At 44.4% G+C, this 21,030-nt stretch overlaps 1 protein-coding gene across 2 annotated transcripts in view; it reads left to right on the top strand.

Moving 5' to 3' along the window:
* Window positions 1-21,030, top strand: part of ABCC2 (ATP binding cassette subfamily C member 2) — a 69,503-nt gene that overhangs the window by 7,776 nt on the left and 40,697 nt on the right. For both annotated transcript variants that reach the window (XM_084754523.1, XM_084754522.1), the window contains exons 3-10: window positions 6,273-6,398; window positions 7,955-8,089; window positions 8,267-8,374; window positions 8,924-8,979; window positions 10,486-10,723; window positions 16,054-16,220; window positions 17,303-17,480; window positions 20,373-20,627. In XM_084754523.1, coding sequence (XP_084610649.1) covers window positions 6,273-6,398; window positions 7,955-8,089; window positions 8,267-8,374; window positions 8,924-8,979; window positions 10,486-10,723; window positions 16,054-16,220; window positions 17,303-17,480; window positions 20,373-20,627 — 1,263 coding nt within the window. The remainder of the gene's footprint in view (window positions 1-6,272; window positions 6,399-7,954; window positions 8,090-8,266; window positions 8,375-8,923; window positions 8,980-10,485; window positions 10,724-16,053; window positions 16,221-17,302; window positions 17,481-20,372; window positions 20,628-21,030) is intronic.

Here is a 21,030-nt window from a genome sequence, read left to right as displayed (position 1 = left end):
CCTGGTCTACAAAGCGAGTCCAAGACAGCCAAGGCTACACAGAGAAACCCTGTCTGGAAGAAAAAGAAAAAGAAAGGAAAAAGGAAAAAAAAAAAAAAAAAGAGCACTGACTGCTCTTCCAGGTCCTGAATTCAATTTCCAGCAACCACATGGTGGCTCACAACCATCTGTAATGCAATCTAATGCCCCCTCTTCTGGTGTGCAGGTGTACATGCCATAGAACACTGTACATAACAAATAAATTTTAAAAAGAAAAAGAAACAAGAGGTCCAGAAACATCAACAGCAGGTGGCTGATTGGTTTTTACCTTTCTTCTTGTACTCTCAGCATGTCAAGCCTTTTAAGCTAGTGTATGATCCTAAGATGGCTGCAATATCTCCATGACAACCATCCAGCCAAGCAAATAAGTGTGTCGGCGCTCTCATGCATCATTTTAAAAACATTACTGAGATTATAGTTTGTGTGCTATAAAGCTATAGTTAAGGCGGGAAAGTCTAATGTGGACACCAGTACTGTCTAATTCCAGGATGACTCATCACTCTAAACCATCCTGAGCCCATGCAGTATCTCTCATCTCTTCTCCATGCTCTTCTCTCTCGCAGTCCCTGGCAACTGCTAACTTGTTTTCTGTCTACAGAATTTCCCTACTCAGGACATTTCAAACATGAAAAATTATGTAATATATAGCCTTTAGTGTCTACTAGTTTACTTAGCAAAGAATCTTATGTTTACCTATGTTGCAGCAGGAATTAATATTTTCTTCTTTCTAGGTTTACTTTTATTATAGTAAATAAAGGTTACTATTATTCATTAACTATTCTAGAACTTTTTCACCACCTCAAATAAAAACTCAGTCACTTGTTTCTTGCTGTCTTCTGTCATAGCCCCTGGTAACAACACATTTACTTCCAGTCTCTAAATGTACTTGGTGTGGCTATTTCATATTTTCATATGCTATTTCACATAGCATAACATTTTAAAGACTTATCCACATTATAGTATATATCAACATTTCATTCATTTTGGACAGAAAATATTATATGGCTAGACCACATTTTTTATCCACCCATCAATTGATAGATATTTGTTGTTTTTAGTTTTGTCTATATTAAAAGATGCTGTTGGGAACATTTATGTATTAGATTTTTAGTGGACATAGGTTTCCAATTTTTTTTTTCAAGACAGGCTTTCTCTGTGTAGTCTTGTCTTGCCTGACCAGGCTGGCCTTGAACTCAATGAGATCCACCTGCCTCTGCCTCCTGAGTGCTGGGATTAAAGGCATAAGCCACTATGCCTGGCCAGGTTTCTAATTTTAAGGTACCTACTTAGAAATGGAATTGCTGGGTCCCTTGTGACTACCTCATTCCCTTGAGGCGGGGTCTCTCACTGTAGCCGTAGCTGGACTAGCAGCCAGGATGCCCCAGAAATCCTCACGTTTCTCCCCCCTCCCACCTCCACCATCAGCAATGGGCTTCCAGGCCCACACTGCAGCCATGTGTTCAAATTTGAACTCAAGTCCTTATGCGTGCACAGCAAATGCTCTTTCCTGCTGAAACAGCCTCCTTGTTGCAGTTTTAATTTGGATTTGTTGAATGACGTTGCACATCTTTTCATATACCCACTTCTACCTGCATAATGTCCTTGGAGAAATGCCTGTATGTAGAGGAACGTTAATTCAGAGCATGACTGCTCTGGCAAGAGATTGCATCCAAAGGCCTTCTAGGTCTGCGTGCTCTTGCTGGAATACAAACATGTCTCTAATCCAGGAGACAGAGGCAAGCAGATCTGGTGTAGAGCAAGTATAAGGTAAAGAAAAGCTGAGATCCAGGCATGGTGGTACGCGCCTTTAATTCCAAACAAAGGTAAAGTTAGTTTGTAGAAGAAAGCACCCATGTTTGAAAGCGATGTCTAATTGAATGGCAGAAAAAAGAAAGTGACAAATCGGAGAAAGATTTGCCACAATAGGATACACCCAACTCTCATGAGAAGAGAGAGGAAAGGGAAGCTAGTTAAGGGGCAAAGCAGAGAGAGGGAGAGGAGGCAGTTTTACCTGGACAGTAATAGACAGAGACAGGTTGCAGAGAGAGGTGAGGCTGGACTCAGGTGAAGACTGAATGAGCCAGGGAGTGAGAAGGAGCCAGGAGATTAGAAAATATTGCTGGAGTTAGTTTGAGGCCAAGCAGAGCAATTCAGAGGCTGAGAGAAAAGCCAGGTTGAATAAGTCAGCTGGGAGAGGAGTTTGGGCCAGAACAGCTGAGTTGAACCAGCCAGCCCAGAGCTCAGAAAGAACAAGTAAGGGTGAGCTTATAAAGCAGTAAGTCTCAGAGGCTGAAAACATTCTAGGCCTAGGGTAGATTGTACAGAGGCTAGAAGCTTCCAGGACTAGGCCTAGATTAACAGACAGATGACAATTGAAACAGGTGAATAAAAATTCCTTTTACACCGGTCCAAACCTTTAAAAAAACTAGGTTGTGTCTTTTGTTGTAAGACATCTTTGTGCTATGGGCATAGACAGCACTTTGATCAGTGAGGAAAACCTTTCTTGGAGTCGCCCGACCAACTACCCATGCTGGATAGTTTTATGCCAAGCTGACAAAGCTGGAGTCATTAGAGAGAAGGGAGCCTCAATTTAAAGAGACCTTCCATAAGGTTCAGCTGTGAGGCAAGCCTGTAGGGAATTTTCTTAAATAGTGGTTGATGCAGGAGGGTCCAGCCCAGTGTGGGTGGTGCCATCCCCGGGCTGGTGGTCCTGGGTTCTATAAGAAAGCAGGCTGAGCAAGCTACGGGAAGCAAGCCAGTAAGCAGCACCCCTCCGTGGCCTCTGCACCAGCTCCTGCCTCCAGGTTCCTGCTCTGCTTGAGTTCATGTCCTGACCTCCTTCAGTGATGGACAATGATGTGAAAATGTAAGTCAAATAAACCCTTTCCTCCCCAAGTTGCTTTTGGTCCTGGTGTTTGATCCCAGCAATAGGAACCTTGCCTAGGACACCAAAGCAGTCACAAGCTCAAGAGACTAGGGCCACCGTGACTGTTTGGACTTCCCTTACGAAACTGGAGAAGGGTTCTGGTTCAAGTGAGGAGGTACCAGAGTTCCACTAGGAAATGGAAGGCTGAGGCAAGACAAGGATGCTTGAGGAGGCTGTATTTCTGGAGGCACCTGGGGCTTAGCCTCTTTAAGCTGTGACCACACTGTGGGCTTGAAGAAATGAGAGGTAAGATGTCTCTAGTAAGATAGGCAGAAGCACAGCAGAAGTGAGGGCTAGCTTAGACTCAATGCTGCCCCTCTTTCTTTCTTTCTTTTCTTTTTTTTTAAAAAACATTTTTGTTGTTGTTGATTCTTTGTGAATTTCACACTATGTGCCCCAATATCACTCATTTTCAAGTCCTTTCATATCTACCCTCCATCCTTGTAAGCTTTTCCCCTCAAGAAAATAAAAAATTAAAATTAAAAATATCTTGCCGTGGAAGCTGCAGTGTGTCGTGGTGTGTCACACAGTACACCCTCTTGCCCAAACAGCTTGACTTGCAAATGTTCATTGCAATGAGTCATTGGTCTGGCTCAAGGCCTCTGGCTTCTGTTACACCATCAATACTGGACTCTTACCCAGACTCTTCTTAGTTATCCTGTTGCTGCCCTGAGCCATGGAGATCCTGCTGCTTTGGTTCTGCAGGACTGGCCCCTTCATGTGCTCCAGAAGCTCACAGATAGGTTAGATGTTGGGGTGAGCTACCTCAAAACCCTGGATCTGGGGCCTCCGTGGTAGCTGAGTTGGTCAGCCCATCAGCTCTCCCACACCCACAACACCAGGGCCAGCCCTCCTGCACTGCCCAGGTGAGATACAGGAACCAGCTCTCTAGTTCTGCCCAGGTAAGGGGCACGGCCAGTACCTGTGCCAGTGCAAGAGCAGCAAGGCTTGGGGCCAGCTTTCCCGCTGTGGGCATCACCTTGTGGTGACTGGGGAGGGACAGGGCGAAGGGCCGGCTTAGCAAGGCCCTAAGATATCAACATGCCTTCAGCAGGCAGCCCAGACCACAGAAGACCACATGGTCTTTGGTGGCAACATTAACCACAAACATGGACACAGACTTCTGCTGCCCTAGACATGGCTCTTGGTGGCAGCAGGGGTCAGGTGGCAGTGCAGGCCTCTCACATCAGCCTTTTCCTTACCACCATCACATCTCTTCGTAGTGCACAAACCACTCCACTTCTCTTTCTCTCCCGTCATGTTTTGGTTTGTTTTTGTTTCTGAAACAGGGTTTCTCTGTGTAGCCCTGACTGTCCTAGACTCACTCTGTAGGCCACGCTGGCCTCGAAATCAGAGATCTGCCTGCCTCTACCTCCTGAGTGCTGGGATCAAATGTGTGCATGAATATTGTTTTATGAGCTCATAGGACAAAAAACAAAACGACAAATTCGGATCCGGGGAGTGTGAGGGCACCCTGAGGTGAAATAATTGCAGTTGTTGCAATGGTAACTTCAAAGGTTATACGAGGTCAAGATAAGAGCCCATAGCCAAAGAAAGGGAAGAGTGTCAAAAAGTTAAAATGGATTCTTTTTTTAAAAGATAGCATCTTGCTATGCAGCCCTGGTAGGTCTGGTGAGAACTCTGTAGCCCAGGATGTCCTGAAATTCAATCTTCCTTCCTGTTTATGAGTGCTGAGATTTCAAGCTCCTTCTAGGCTTGAATTCTCCTTTTAAACTTAGTACGTAACTTTCTGTTTCTGCAGCTTAAAGAATAGGTAGTGTGTATGTGTGTGCTTGTATACATGCAGTTGTGTCTACATGTTGATGTTTGGATGGTTGCACATATATGTATGAGTGTGGAGGTCAGAGGTCAACCTCTACTGCCATTTCTTGAGCCGTCCACCTTGTTTCTTTCAGGAAGAATCTCTCTCTGGGACATGGGGCTTGCCAGTTATGCTGAGCTAACTGCCTGGCAAGACTCAGGAATCCTCCTATTTCTGCCTTCCCAGTGCTGGGATTACAGGCATGTACTATCAAGCCTTTTTTTGTTGTTGTTAGGGTTGCTCTGGGTTGCCCTGGCTATCTCTGGAACTCACTCTGTAGACCAGGGTGGCCTCAAAGTCTTCCTGCCTCTACCTTTTTAATGCTAGGATTAAAGCTGTGTGCCACAAATCCACGCTTTGTGCCTAGCCTCTTTATGCAAGTCCTGAGAACCAAACTCAAGTTCTCATGAGTAGGTAGTTAGCACTTCACTGACTATCCTTTTTTTGTTTGTTTGTTTTTACAAAACAGGGTTTCTCTGTGTAACAGCCCTGGATGTCCTGGACTCACTTTGTAGACCAGGCTGGCATCGAACTCACAGAAATCCAATTTCTTCTGCCCCCCCCCCCCCAGTGCTGGGATGTGCCTCCATCCCTCTTTATAACAGATTCTTTCCTTCTATTTTTTTTTTAAATTAAGAAACTATGGCATATTGAACAGATTCCTCCAGGAATAAACTTTACCTTATACTTTCTGTGAATCAGGAATTTATGAGCTGCTTGCCTGGACTTTCATGAGGTTCTGGGCTGGAGGATCTGCTCCTAAGATGCTCATCCACATGAGAGTTAACAGAAGTCCTCAGTTTCTCACTGACTCATTTCCTAACCAAGTGGACCTTTCTGTAGAGCATTTTGAATGTCTTTGTGAGAGTGGTTGGCCTGAGAGATTAGCAGCTGTGTGGCTTTTGGTGACCTTATCCTGGGAACCACACACTATTACTTTTACACTTTCTTTCTTGCCTTGAGGTTATTTTTTTCTTATGGGTCTATGTGTCTCTGTGTGTGCGCCATGTGCCGCAGGTATCTGTGGAAGCCAGAGGAGGGTGTCAAATCCAATGGAGCTGGTGTTGCCTTTTTAATACCTGTGAGCCACCTGTTGTTGGTCCTGGGAACTTTGTGAAGGAAGGAGTAACAACAACTACAATGAAAAATCATTGACACACTTAAAATCATCACACCAAAAATGCTTACTTTGTCTTAAGACAAGAACTCACTATGTGGCCCGGTCTGGCTTTGAACTCGTGACCTTTCTCCCTCAGCTTCCCATGTGCTGGGATTATGATTATTGTGGCGTACTTAGCACTATGTGTAGCTATCTTAGAATCATGTTTAGCTATCTATTTACACTGGAACTGTTCATCAGGTGTGTCGTTTGAATCACTGTATACCATTGTCCAAATCCATCACTGCGAACCGACTCCGTTCCGAGAGGCTCCAGGAACCGTATAACAGGGACATGCCCCTAACAGTGGTCTCCTCTCTCCTCAGGCGGCCGTCCTCTCTCTTCTTATATTAGCAGCCATAGACCTGTCGCTTGTACTCACGGAAGATCCTGGAGAAGCTGCAACTCCTCCTGTTAGATATACTAATCCAATCCTCTACATATGCACGTGGGTAAGGTCCAACACCACCTCCCCCCTATTTATCTCCTCCTAATCCATAAATAGCTGAAAGGCGCTCTTTGGATATTTACTTAACTCCAGTTTCACCTGTCTTTTCTAAGAATTTACAGAGAAGTACAGTGTCAACTGCAAAGGAGTGAAAACAAATTTCTTCTTGATTTGAGTTCCAGTCTATAGGACCATTTCTGGTCTTATTCCCTCATATCTTGCCATCTAAGGACCACAGATGAGATCTAAGTTTCTTAGTGTAAAATAATTTTTTAAATGTTGTAAATATTATTTTTTATTGATGGGACGATGGCTAATCAGATCACTGAGTCTACAGTTGAATATAAGTTTGATATCAGAAAGCGCTAAGCCAGGTAAGGCAGTGCACACCTGTAGTCCTCCATGGGGGTGGAGGGGCATCCTAATCCAGCCTGTCTCAAAAGAGAGAGAAGGGGCCGGGCGTGGTGGCACACGCCTTTAATCTCAGCACTCAGGAAGCAGAGGCAAGCGGATCGATGTGAGTTCAAGGCCAGCCTGGTCTATAAAGCGACTCCAGGACAGCCAAAGCTAAGACAGAGAGACCCTGTCTCAAAAATACAAAGAAAGAGTGGGTGGGGGGGGAGGGAGGGAGGGGGAGGGAGGGAGGGAGAGAGGGAGAGGGAGAGCAGGACAAGAGAAAACCGAGAAGGAAGCCACTGTCTCTCCTGCAGGCATGCCTTATTTGGGGAGAGGAATATATTGTATTTTTTTTAACTGTTGAATAATCGCTATCATATTAAAAGAGGAAGCTGACACAGAACTATTTGGATTTACAAACTTTCTCAAAAGTGCGAACCTTTGATTTTTCTGTGTTCAATACAACCTTGGACTCCCCTTGCCTCGTGCTTGTTCAGTCCTATGATCTGGCAGTCCTCCCCAGGAACCTTTGTTTGTGATCACTGCTCAGAGAGTGGTGTCCTGGAGTTGGCTAACACAGAGCTGACTGGGTTGATCTTTTCCCGGCTCTTCATGCAGTGCCATCATGCTGGAAGTTGTAATCTACCACAGCGGCACTGTCTACACCAGGGCGATTAACAATCCCTACAACTCATGGTTTTCCTCCCTCTGGAATCCTGGTTTGCCAGTGCAGCACTAAGTATAAGAACCAACATGTTTGAGTGGAATAATACAAGGCAAGGTTTGGGGTTTTTTTAAAAATGTGAGTTTCTTAGACCAATATTTTAGAATCGAGATATGTCAGCCAGTACCCATTCATCGGCATCTGCCTCCTCAACCTAACCGCTGCATGACGTCATGAAAGCGTTTCATAACCCTTAAAGTAATGCCACTACAAGTCAACGGCAATGCTCTACGTTTTTGCTACCCTCCCACCTAAGTGTACAGATGGAACACCGGAAGCGAGTTAGCATGAGGGAAGAAATGTAAATTTGAGCCATGCATTCTCTGGCTGACCAAATTAGCTCCAGCAGTCCCCTCCATCCTGTGTCCCCTGACAGCCCTCGGTCCCCATCCTTGGTGGTAGCGGTGCTCGCCAGGGCTTTCTGTCCATTTCTCCTCCAGCTCCTGGTTCTGGCGGTCCAGCACAGCAGGCAGTGGTGTGTGCAGAAGAACTCTTGGTTCCTGTCCATATTCTGGATTCTCTCCGTATCCTGTGGCACCTTCCAATTTCAGACTCTGATCCGAGCACTCCTGAAGGTAAGGAGAGGAGTGGGGGTGACACCCCCTGAGTTAGACGGGACTCAAGTAATCTGAGGTCCAGGATGGACGTAAGATGTCAAAGGCTGTAGTGATGACCATTAGTCATAAGCACCGGTGCGCGGGGCCTGTTTAGACTGTGATGAGAGACTCAAGTTTTTTGCCTGCCGTCCACAGGACAGCAAGTCTAACATGGCCTATTCCTACCTGTACTTCGTCTCATATGGGTTCCAGGTCGTTATGCTCCTTCTTTCGGCCTTTTCAGAACAGAGTGACTCATCACAGGTGAGACCCTAAGTGCATTAATTTGGTATACTATTTAATGGGAGGATGCCTGAACATAAGTAACTTGGAGATGTCTGGGTGTCATGGAGGTCTCGTGAGGCCATAATAAGGTACAGATTGAATATCACTGACCAAAAACTCTAATATCCAAAAAATCCCCAAGTTTGAAACATTCAACAACAACAAAAACTGTACAATATCACAAATTGGAAAAACTTCAAGACCTGAAACACTTTTTGCCCCAAATTTTCGATAAGGGTTACTCAACCAGTAGTCTAGACTATTTTGTGTATAAAGAAACAGAATGCTAAGGATATGGAAATACTGATGTCCCTGTTCACCTGTAAATGTTCCTCACAGGCGGCTAACTCACATACCTATGCCAGAGAAATCTGGTTGCCAGAGCCTCCGGGAAGTGTGGGGACCAGCCAGCATCCACGTGATAGCTAGTTTCTAAAGCCACGCCTAGAAACATCACGTTCTAATTGTAGAGCCCCATAGAGTCCTTATTTCCAATTGATTCACTTTTTGCCGTTTTCTATTTTTCAGAATCCATCATCCACGGCTTCATTTCTGAGTAGCATTACATTTAGTTGGTATGACAGGTAGGAAGTGCCTGGATCAGGGGCTTTCTATATCCTTATAAGCTCACTTCTCTGAAAGTGAAGAAAAGCTCAGTTTTTAAAATGCCTCCTGTGGTCTCCATTTCTCTTCTCTCTAGAGTCTGAGAGTGTTAAAAAAAATCTCTTTAGGTCAGTCTAATTTAGCCCCTTCCTTGGACCGAGTAGGGTGAGGAGGAGAAACTGGAAGGAAATCAATTTTGGTAGCCTGGCAGTTCCATGGGAGAAACAGAAGGAGGCAGCATGGCAGGAAAGGGGCAATATGGAGGCAGGCAGTGTGGTGCAGGCTCAGAGGGAAGAGGAAACACAGCAGCCTGGCTTACCAGGGGGTCTAGAATAGGTACCTCGGGTCTTTGTAGCTTGTGGACCCTCTGACCGGCTGGTGAAGCCCATAATCATTTTACATATATTGGACACCGTCTGTAAACATAGTCAGAACATGTAAAAAGCAAGCTTGTAGGACTGGAGAGATTGCTCAAGAGCTAAGAGTCTCGCTGTTCTTTCAGAGGACCTGCATTCAGCTCCCAACACTGATATCAAGTGCCTCTCTTTCCACCTGTAACTAGCTCCAGCAGGATCTCATGCCTCCAGCCTATAGAGGCACTGCACACATGTGCACATACTCAAATATAGATATGCATACATATACATACGAAAAGTAAAGAAGTAAAGAAGCAAATTTTTGGCTGCCCTGAAGATGATGTCCTAAGTCTGTCAGCACCACAAGCACGGCATGGCTCCTCAGCTGCGCCTGTGACTTCAGGGCAAAGAGCAAGTGGCTATTTCTACGCTCAGTATTCAGAAGCCAGTGAGCACTAAGAATAGTTTATAGCCTGACATTTTGCAGGGGGTAAAAAAAAAAAAAAAAAAAAAAAGAAGCAAATTTTTGATCCAATAATGCATGTATCTTACAATCAATTCATTAAATGTAAAGATCTAACGGTAAAGCTATTATAAATATCTATTCTCATAAGGGTCATAGTGTGAAAGTAGCAATGAGCCTAAGCTAGCCACGAAAACATCGCGGCGGTTTCTCCCAGTAACAAAGACACCTGAAGGAGGAAAGGCCAGATTTCAGTTATGAATTGCTGCAAATACGGATGTGATTAGCTTTCCGTTCCTCTTCTCCAGGCCTGGATCGGAGAGGCCTAATCTAGAGATGCAGTATGAAGGCAGCACTGAGAGCTCTCCATTTCCTATGGGAGATCCCTCAGGGAGATGCCGAAGTAGAGAGAGAGACTTGAGAGAGGAGGTGCAAGAGTGGGGGGGGGGGGCGATGCCTTTGCCTCTTGTCTCAGTAGAGCCTGTCCCTTGTCTTCTCCGTGCTCTTCCCAGGCTTCTGTCAGGCTAAGGGCCGGGAGACCTAGCCAGGGAAGCAGTGGAGAAGCCCATCACTTCATCCCTCTGTCTCAGATCTGGAGGATAGGTTCTGAGTAGTGGCAGACTGGCCTAGGGCACAGGGTCTCAGCCTGTGGGTCATTCTTGTTCCAGCACTGTTCTGAAAGGTTACAAGCATCCACTGACTCTAGACGATATCTGGGATGTTGACGAAGGGATTAAAGCAAAGTCAGTCATCAGCAAGTTTGAAAGGTTCATGACAAAGGACCTGCAGAAAGCCAAGCAGGCTCTTCAGAAGCGGCAGCAGAAGAAGAAATCCCAGCGGAAGCCCGAGGCCACGCTGCACGGTTTGAGCAAGAGCCAGAGTCAAAGCCAAGATGTTCTCGTCCTGGTAACTTTAACACAAGCGTCCGCGTGAATGTGTTGTGTGTCTCAGGCGGGGAGCAGCGTCATTTCCGACATTTTCTTTTCATAGTCTCATATTTCTCTAACTTTTCACTGCCCTTTGTATTAGCGGTGTACACAGTTCTGACAATGCCTGAGTGGTGGGTGTTCGGGGGTATAACATACTGTTGTTTCTCCTTTTTGAGAATATTTGGATTTTTTTCGGAGTGTAAAAAATAGTAGCTGGTTGCAGTGACACACGCCTGTAATCTCAGCACTCAGGGAGGCAGAGGCAGTCAGATCTCTTTGAGTTCAAGGCCAACCTGGTCTACAAAATGAATCCAAGACAGCCAGGGTTGTTACACAGAGAAACCCTGTTTCAAAAAACTAATAATAATAATAATAATAATAATAATAATAATAATAATAATAATAATAATAATAATAATGTCCACAACAACATTAGTAGGACTAAGGAGATGGCTCAGTGGGTAACAGCACTTACCACACGAATCTGGTGACCTAAGTTTGAATACTTAGATAAAAGCTAGACACAGGAGCCGGGCGTGGTGGCGCACGCCTTTAATCCCAGCACTCGGGAGGCAGAGGCAGGTGGATCGCTGTGAGTTTGAGGCCAGCCTGGTCTACAAAGCAAGTCCAGGACAGCCAAGGCTACACAGAGAAACCCTGTCTCAAACAAACAAACAAACAAACAAAAAAAGTTAGACACAGTAGTACAAGTATCTGTAATCCTAGCATACCTACAGGAAAATATGCAGAAGCTCTCAGGCCAGCTAGCCAGGTTTACATAGCAGAGAAGAGACCTATCTCAAAATAGGTAAGAAGGCCAAGATGAATACATGAAGATTGTCCTGACATCCACGTGTACACGTTGGCACACCTGCAACCTTCACTCCCACACACATTCTCTCTCTTTACACACATGCCCGTGTGCATGTGAGGGCACGTGTGTGTGTGTACAATCATTACTAAAAACTACAGTGCACTGGAAGTTAGCATTAGACGTTAACCTATTCATTCATTTACTCAGACATACTGGGCACAGATGTGTGTATTTTGGGTAATGGCTACAACAAATAAAACTAATAGAAAGCTCATCTTTAGAGAACTAGGGGAAAAAAGCAATAAGCCAATACATATACTGAGGGTAATCAATGCTATTGAGAAAACAAAACAAGCATGGCACCACAGGGATTCCTCACGATGCTCAGGCAGGGGAAGCATTAGTTTGAGGATAGCCTGGGCCGCATGGTGAGAGAAGGGGAAGGAAGTGGGAGGGAAGGGTGGAGGAGGGAAGGGAGGATGGCAGAGTGCCTGCCTCACGTATTCATGACCCTGACTTTGATTCCCGGAATCACAAACACACAGGGAAAGCAGAGGAAGACAGTGTGGGGCGAGGAGAGAAGAGGGAAACTGTATGACCCCAGAGCACTTATCATCAGGGTCACCTCCTCCCTGGAACACGGAGGAAAGAGTGACCTCTGCCTTTCCTACTTCTGCTCTCTGCCTGAACATTCGTTGGCTTGTAGGGGCAGAACCCTATTCTCTGCCTCAGTTGTCACACAGCTACCTTATTTCCGTCTCTCCTAAGGGCACCAGGCCTGCTAGATCACAGTCTATCTTAAAGGCCAGTTTGCTTATGCTCACACAGATCCTGTTTCCAAAGGCGCATGCTAAGATACTGAGACTTTGGGACTTTGTATTAGTCGGGCCTCTCTAGAGGAGCAGGACTTACAGAATAAGCCCCCCCCCCCCTCTCCATATAAATGTATAGAAAGGAGATTTATTAGAGTGACTTTCAGGCTGTGGTTCAGCTGGTCCAACAATAGCTGCCTATGTATGGAAGGTCCATGAGTCCAGTAGTTGTTCAGTCCATGAGGCTGGACATCTCAGCTGGCCTCCAGTATATTCTGGAATCCTGAAGAAGTGGGTACAACTGCCAGTGAAGGACCTGCTATTGAGGGTGAGAAAAAACAGGCAAAGAGAGACAGTTTCCCTCGTCTGTGTCCTTAGATAGGCTTCCCCAGAAAGTGTGGCTCAGATTACAGGTAGGTCTCCCTACCTCAAAACATCTGGATTAGCTGGGCATGATGGCGCACACCTTTAATCCCGGCACTCAGGAGGCAGAGTTAGGTGGATTGATTGCTGTGAGTTTGAGGCCAGCCTGGTCTACAAAGGGAGTCTAGGACAACCAAGGCTACACAGAGAGACCCTGTCTCAAAAACCAAAAAAAAAAAAAAAAAAAAAAAAAAAAAAAAATCTGGATTAAAGGTGTGCCTTTGTGAAAGACCAGCTTCAACAGGTCAGGGTGGACTGAGGTAGTGGGTGTAGAGTCAGCAGCTGATCACGTAATAGACTTTTTTATGAGGGTACAAAGCTTAATTCTCTAGGCCAGAACAGACTATAAGTGGAGGGAGCTGCTGCTGACAGTAGCTAGCAGCCAGAAAAAAGAGAAGAAAGAAAAAAAATCTCTCTCTCTCTCTCTCTCTCTCTCTCTCTCTCTCTCTCTCTCTCTCTCTCTCTCTCTCACACACACACACACACACACACACACACACACACACACACACACACAAGATGGATGAAGCAAGACAAGATTTAATGAACAGGCTTCAACCAATTTTATTTTTTTTCTCCCATACCTTATATATCCCAGCAAAATCTTTCAAACAGTATAAAAAATACAATGTGACTACATTCTATTTTTCTTGTAGTGAATGATTACAATGAGTATACATAGAAAAACATGTTCCCCAATGTCCTCACATGATCGAGTGTTTTACATATTAACGATGAAGGAAACAAATTACTCCCAAGAACCCACATACATTTGTAACTAAGTAACTTGTTATAGACTAACAAAGTGTAAGCAAGCAAGGTAGTTTTCTCAGCCAGTTTCTCTACCAGAAGGCTGCAATTTGTGGTTACAAAGAAGAAATCAATTACCTTTTTAAAAAAGATTTATTTATTTATTTATTATATATACAATGTCCTGCCTGCATATGTGCCTGCCTGCCAGGAGAGGGCGTTAGATTTCCTTAGAGATGGTTGTGAGCCACCATGTGGTTGTTGGGAATTGAACTCAGGACCTTTGGAAGAACATCCAGTGCTCTTAACCTCTGAGTCGTTTCTCCAGCCCCAAACCAATTATCTTTTTGTTTTGTTTGTTTTTGTTTTGTTTGTTTTTCTTTGTTTTTATTATTAATTTATTCTTGTTACATCTCAATGGTTATTCCATCCCTTGTATCCTCCTATTCTTCCCTCCCTCCTATTTTCCCCTTATTCCCCTCCCCATGACTGTTCCTGAGGGGGATTACCTCCCCCTATATATGCTCATAGGGTATCAAGTCTCTTCTTGGTAACCTGCTGTCCTTCCTCTGAGTGCCACCAGGCCTCCGCATCCAGGGGACATGGTCAAATGTGAGGCACCAGAGTACGTGAGAAAGTCATATCCCAGTTTGGTTTGTTTTTCGAGACAGGTTTCTCAGTGTAGCCTTGGTTACCCTGGACTCCCTTTGTAGACCAGGCTGGCCTCGAACTCCCAGTGATCCACCTCCCTCTGCCTCCTGAGTGCTGGGATTAAAGGCATGTGCCACGACCACCACCACCCCTCCAACCCTCGCCCCAAGTCAATTATCTTAAAAAGTAATCTTATAGTATATCTTAAAAGAATAACAAATCTAAAGTTTAAAAAATCAGCTATTTCTATTTTAAATCCTCAAGATACATATCTACTCCTCAAGATACATATCTACTCATTAATAATCTTTTACTAAATCATATCAGGAAGCTAAAAGCAAAATGGGTACAAGAAATTAATTATCACGAGGCGTGGTGGCACACACCTCTAATTGCAGCACCTGGGAGGCAGAGGCAGGTGGATCAATGTGAGTTCCAGGCCAGCCTGGTCTACAAAGTGAGTCCAGGACAGGCAAGGCTACACAGAGAAACCCTGTCTTGAAAAACAACAATAAAAATTAATCATCACTTTGTGATCACCAGTCTAGGAGAGAGTCAAGTCTGCTAGTCCTAATTTGGGCTGCTGTTCTTGCTCTCTAACCTCAAAAGGTTCCTCGCTCAATTATTGAGAGTGTGCTTTTCTGAAATCTGGGTGTGGCGGTGCACACCTTTAATCCTAGCACTCAAGGCGGCAGAGGCAAAGGCAGACAGATATCCGTGTTTGAGGCCAGCCTGGTCTACAAGTCAAGATTCAGGATAGCCAGGGCTGTTACACAGAGAAACCTTGTCTCAAAAAATAAATGAACACACTTGTAGGGCTAGAAATAGCTCTTGGCTGCCTTGGTGGAATAAAATGTAGAAATGTGAAAAAACAACAAACAAACAAGCCACCACAGACTTCAACATGCTCTAATAACCATAAGAAACAACAGAAAAGACTTCTGAATATCCAACATACAGATCAACACAGTCCTTCATTTCTAGAGTTGACCAAGAGCCCCACTCAGAGTCTGTTCTTTGTTTTCATGTGGCATTCCTCTCTGCCACCCCTGGACTAGGATCTTACACAGGAAAATGCACTGTATAACTTGTGGGGAATTCACCAGAGAAGACAGATTAGACACGGATTTAAGGCAATAGAAAGTCTTTATTAGCTGGTCCGAGACTACAGTGGCTGTTCAGGATCCCAGTGTATCCCCGAGGTTTTCTCGGGGTGAGCTTTTAAGCACAACAACCATGTTGTGGGGTTGACATATGTCAGTTAAGAAGAACAGTTAGCCAGAAGCCGAGCGACGGAAGCTAAAAAGTAAGGTTAGAGACTTTCCCAGAACCATGGATTTTAGTGGATTAGGTCTTTGTCTTTGTTTTTGCAGGTGGTGCAAAAACACCATGATGGTTTTTCATCGTGGAGTCAGTTGTGCTAAGGTCTGGGGCCCTTGGGTTTTTGAAGCAGTCTTTTTATTAACTTAAGGCAGGCCTTGAGCTCACTGTGTCACTCAGGCTGGCCTCAAAGTCACAGTTCTTCTGCCTTAGCCTCCTGAGTACTGGACATGTTATCTTTATGTACTGGACAGTTGTCTGTGCTTGCCTTTATGATGTACTCTCTCTAGTTTAGTTGTCTGCCTTTCTAATCCAAAGGGGATTATAGTATAAATTAGAAGCAGCGGTGGGAGGGGTGGGGGCGTGAGGAGGTGGGGGGAGGGGGGAGAGAAGCAGGAGGGTGGGCAGGAGATGAAGAGAAGATTACAACTATACAAACAGGCCCTGCTTGCAGCCTGGGGCCATTCAGAGCACAGTCTTCCCAGTCTTGCACTACACAATTCTGTGGACATATGGTTGTTTTGGTTTTGTACCTAGGAAGACGCTAAAAAGAAGAAGAAAAAGAAGCCCGAGACCACAAAAGACTTCCCCAAATCCTGGCTGGTCAAGGCTCTCTTCAAAACCTTTTATGTGATGACCCTGAAATCATTTATACTGAAACTAGTGCACGATATTCTTGTGTTTATAAGTCCTCAGCTGCTAAAGTGAGTGCCCAGGGCCCGCTGTCCTCTCAGGCCCTTCTGTGCCCTCCCCCTTGCTCTTTTATATGTAGGCAAGAGTGTTTGTTCATTGCGCTTCCATTTTTGAAAAATACTCCCAAGCTTTCTCCCACTTTCCAGCTTAGCATACCTGAAGGCAGTTTTCCAGATCTAAGATAACAGCTTTTCTGTTAGCCTCTCGCTTTTCTCTTCCCCTCTCCTATGTGGAGGCCACTCGCTCATTAGACTTCTTTGTGGTTAAAATGAACTCGTATGACCTAAGCTGCAAGGTGGGCAGCAGACTTCAGGAGAGAGTGACCAACGTCATCTCGCCAGAGCCAGCACCTTTCTTAGAGGGTCAAGGCTTTGCAGTCTGCCACTGTATGGAATGAAAGGCCAACCAGAGAGCCCTTTCCCTTATAAGGGTGTGACCTTGCATTATCTAAAAATAACAGTGCAGGTGTGTGTGTGTGTGTGTGTGTAAAAATTTCTCTAAAGATCCATATTTTTTTCTTTTTTGGATTTCCTCTATGTAGCCCAGGCTGGCTGAAATTAAACTCTTGCCTCTCTTCCTTTAACCTCTGAATGCTGGGATTACTTTGACGAAACACCATGAGCAAAAGCCAAGTTGGGGCTAAAAGGGTTTATTTGGTTTGTACTTCCACATTGTAGTCCATCACTGAAGGAAGCCGAGGCAGGAATTCAAACAGGGCAGGGGCCTGGAGGCAGATGCTGGTGCAGAGGCCATGGATGGGTGCTGTTTACTGGCTTGCTCCTCGTGGCTTGCCCAGCCTGCTTTTCTATAGTACCCAAGACCGGGGGTGGCACCTTCATAGTTGCCTGGACCCTCCTCCAGCAATCACTAATTAAGAAAACTTCTGTTCAGTCTTGCCTACAGTCTGATCTTATGGAGGCATTTTCTTAACTGAGGTTCTCTCCTCTCTGGTGGTGTTGGCTTATGTCAGGGACAATTCTGGTTGTTTTGTCACCTATAGTACAAGAGTGAGACTTTGGCTGTATTAGGTAGAAGAAGGAGCCTTTGGGCACCTAGTGAGGGAGTGTCACTTAATTTGGTCTTGTTCCTGCAGGAGTCTCATTGGCTTTGTGAGAGACCCTGATGCATATGTGTGGCTTGGATATATCTTTGCAATCCTAATGTTTGTTGTGGCTCTCCTCCAGTCTTTCTGCCTCCAGAATTATTTCCAATTCTGTTTCATGTTGGGAGTAAATGTACGGACAACCATCATGGCTTCTATATATAAGAAGGTAAGTGATTATGTCACGTATCGCTGAGACAAAAACAATAACCACTTAATAAACGTGAACATTTATTCCGAGATTGAGGAAAATTGGATGACATGAGTGACAATGCCAGTACAGTTCTGAATAGTGGTAATCTTCCCCCTTAAATGTTTCTTTGGGAATCAAAACATGAAGTGTGTGCATGTGCCTGAGCAGGCTGCCCAGGGTCTGCCATTCAGTCCTGAAGGCTTAGACCCCTCTTCTTGCCTCGCCTGACAAAATGAAAAGCCTCAGGAAATAAGGTAAAGATAGGGGGGAGAAAGGTGCTTGGGGCTGCACTCTCAAAACCATCTATATTTAATTTTAAAAGTATTTCTATTTTATGTGTAGGGGTGCTTTGTATATATGTATGTATGCTCACCATATGTGTGCCTGGTGTTCATGGAAACGAGAAGAGGGCATCAGATCCCCTGAAATTAGTTACAGGCAGTTGTGAGCCTCCATATGGATGGTGGAAGTTGAATTTGGGGCCTCTGGAAGAGCAGCCAGTCCTCTTAACCACTGACCCATTTCTCCAGCCCCAGACCTTCAACATTTAATTCAAGTAGTTACTAACACAAGCTCAAAGACCTAGTCCATCTGTCCCAAATTATAGTCTCACCAGTGGGAGTGAATTCTGTGGGATTCATATTCTGGGGATTAGAGTTCTGTGTGAGTCATAGCCCCATCAACCTAGAATATATTTTACATAGAAATGTCTTTTTCTGGCTCATTCCCTTCTCTCTGTGTGTTTTTTGCTTTGTTTTGGAGTGCTGATATTCAAGCTTGGGACCTTCTGCATGCTTTGGAGCTAGGCCCCCATCCAGCCTATCAATTCCTTTTTGGTTTTGGTTTTGCTTTTAGAGATGGGATTTGTCTGTGTAGCCTTGGCTGTCCTCCCAAGTTCTGGGTTTAAAAGCATGGGCCCAGATTTTTTTTTCTATCTTTAGCAGATACCAAACCTTCCTCTGCCTACTTACTTACTCACTTATTTCAGCTACATCCTCTCATGACTGAGTTCTGTACATTTGGAAGGTGTTCCATTTGCTGGAGATGATTTTGCTCATCTTTACTCTAATACATGGTTTAAATTTTTAAAATTGCATTTATTGATTTTTGTGATTTTGTGTATATGAGTATGTCTGTGTATTAGGTATGTGTGTGCATGCATGTAGGTATGTGTGTGGAGAGGTAGGTGTGTATGTGTGTGTGTATAGAACTTGCAGGAGTTGGTTCTCTTCTCCCACTTTGATTCTGAGGATCAAACCTAGGCTATCAGGCTTCGTGGCAATGTTTATACATGTTGAGTCATCTCTCTGGCCCTGATAACAACCAATTAAAGCAATTAGGAGAGTTCTTTAGAACTCGTTTTCTATACTTTAAAAAATTCTTATTTCCTCTGGCTTGCAAAGGTACATGCAGATAGGGCACCTCACATACATAAAATAAATAAATAAAACTTTAGCCAGGCATGGTGGTGCATGCCTTTAATCCCAGCACTCAGGAGGCAGAAGCAGGTGGATCACTGTGAGTTCGAGGCCAGCCTGGTCTACATAGAGAGTCCAGGACAGACAAGGCTACACAGAGAAACCCTGTCTTGAAAAACCAAACCAAAATAACAACAACAAAAAAAATCTTATTTGTGGCAAATTGGCATCAAAACCAACCATAATATATAGCATTTCACACTGTAGTTCAGGTTGGCCTAGAACTTACTATGTAGCCCAGGCATCCTCCTGCCTCAGCCTCCTGAGTGCTGAGGTTACAGGTGTAGACTATTACAACTAGTTCTGTAAGGTATAGAAAGGAACAGAGCCACGGGTGTTGCTCTCCTGATCTTTTTTAGCATGAAAGCACAAAGCTGTGTTAGAGGTTCAGTCATGCCAACAGTAAAGAAAGCATGTTACTACAGATATGTGGACTTGGCATCTTTCCTCTTCATTCTAAAAATCTGTGTCCTCCTTGATAATGCCTGCATCCTCATTGTAAGATTGTGGCTGAAAATAAGTTAGTCATATCAAAGGTCTGCAAGGGGTTTGGGGAGATGGCTCAGCGTGTAAAGATGCCTGCCACCAAGCTAATGACTGAGGAACCCTCCTGTTAACACACATAAAATAAATAAATAAGACACAATAAAACTGAGCCTACAAGGCAAGAATCAACAATAGGACCTACTCCTTTTTTAAAAAAGTATTTTTATGTATGAGTATTCCATCAGCATGTACACTTTCATGCCAGAAGAGGGTGCCATATCACATTATAGATGGTTGTGAGCCACCATGTGGTTTCTGGGAATTGAACTCAGGACCTTTGGAAGAACAGGCAGTGTTCTTAACCTCTGAGGCATCGCTCCAGTCCCCTGACCTACTCCTTCTTTCCTTCCATCTTTCACTTCCTCATTTTTCTCCCATTCTCCCGTATTGAACACCTTATGATACAGTGGTGAAATGGGTAAATTTGCACCTGTCCTTAGAGTTTACATCTGATAAATAACAGAAAAACAAAGTAACTATGGCTTGTTATAGTTAAAGTAAATAATTAACTACAGAAGGCTATAGGGGTACACAAAAGTAACTCTTGGGTAGTCATTTCAAAAGTTGCATTTAAGTTGGCACAAAGGATAGATGGGAATTTTGTAGACAAAGAAGTGTATAAGTGGAAAGGATTTAATGAAGGAAAAAATAAAAGGAACAAGTGGTTACAAATGAGATAGCACATCCTGTTAAGGTTTGGACGTTAAGAAGCCATAGTCCAATGGAGAAGTTATGTCTGTATGGAACCCATCCTTCTGTTGTATTCTCATTTCCTGAGGTCCTTTTCCGCTCCCCGGTATCGCTGGTCTTATCTGCTGACCCCAATGCTAATCTTTATCTTTAGGCACTGACGCTGTCTAACTTGACCAGGAGGCAGTACACCATTGGAGAGACAGTGAACTTGATGTCTGTAGATACCCAGAAGCTAATGGATGTGACCAACTACATCCACTTGGTGTGGTCAAGTATTTTACAGATTGCCTTGTCCATCTTCTTCCTGTGGAATGAGTTGGGACCTTCAATCTTAGCAGGTGTTGGCGTAATGATTCTCCTGATCCCAGTTAATGGAGTCCTGGCTGCCAAGAGCAGGAAGATTCAGGTAATGGAATGGTCACCTGTGTGCGTGTAACTCTTTAACATACAAATTCTGACATTTGCCACTAATCCTTGGAGGGAGCTGGGGAAGGGCAAAGCTTATGGAAGACTTTCTACCACTCCAAAATTACCTAGCCTTTTCGATCTTCCCTTTTGGCCTCTGACTGGTTACTTAGTGTATAATTTTCCACCTACCTCTGCTGAGCTTCCTTCAGAAGTGGTTTTTTTTTTTGTTGTTGTTGTTGTTGTTTTACCTTGCTTCTCCATCGTAGGAAAATAAAGCAGCCGTGCAGTCACATGGGTGATCCCAACTTTCAGTTTATGGCCTGACAATCACCCTGCTGTTGCCTGGTGGTTGGCCTCCAGGCAGACAGTCCAAAGCTCCACCAGGAATCACAGATTCACTA

Source organism: Acomys minous (assembly GCF_964271855.1).
Source record: "Acomys minous genome assembly, chromosome: 2".
Lineage (NCBI taxonomy): Eukaryota > Metazoa > Chordata > Mammalia > Rodentia > Muridae > Acomys > Acomys minous.
This window is presented reverse-complemented; position numbering and strand designations above follow the sequence as displayed.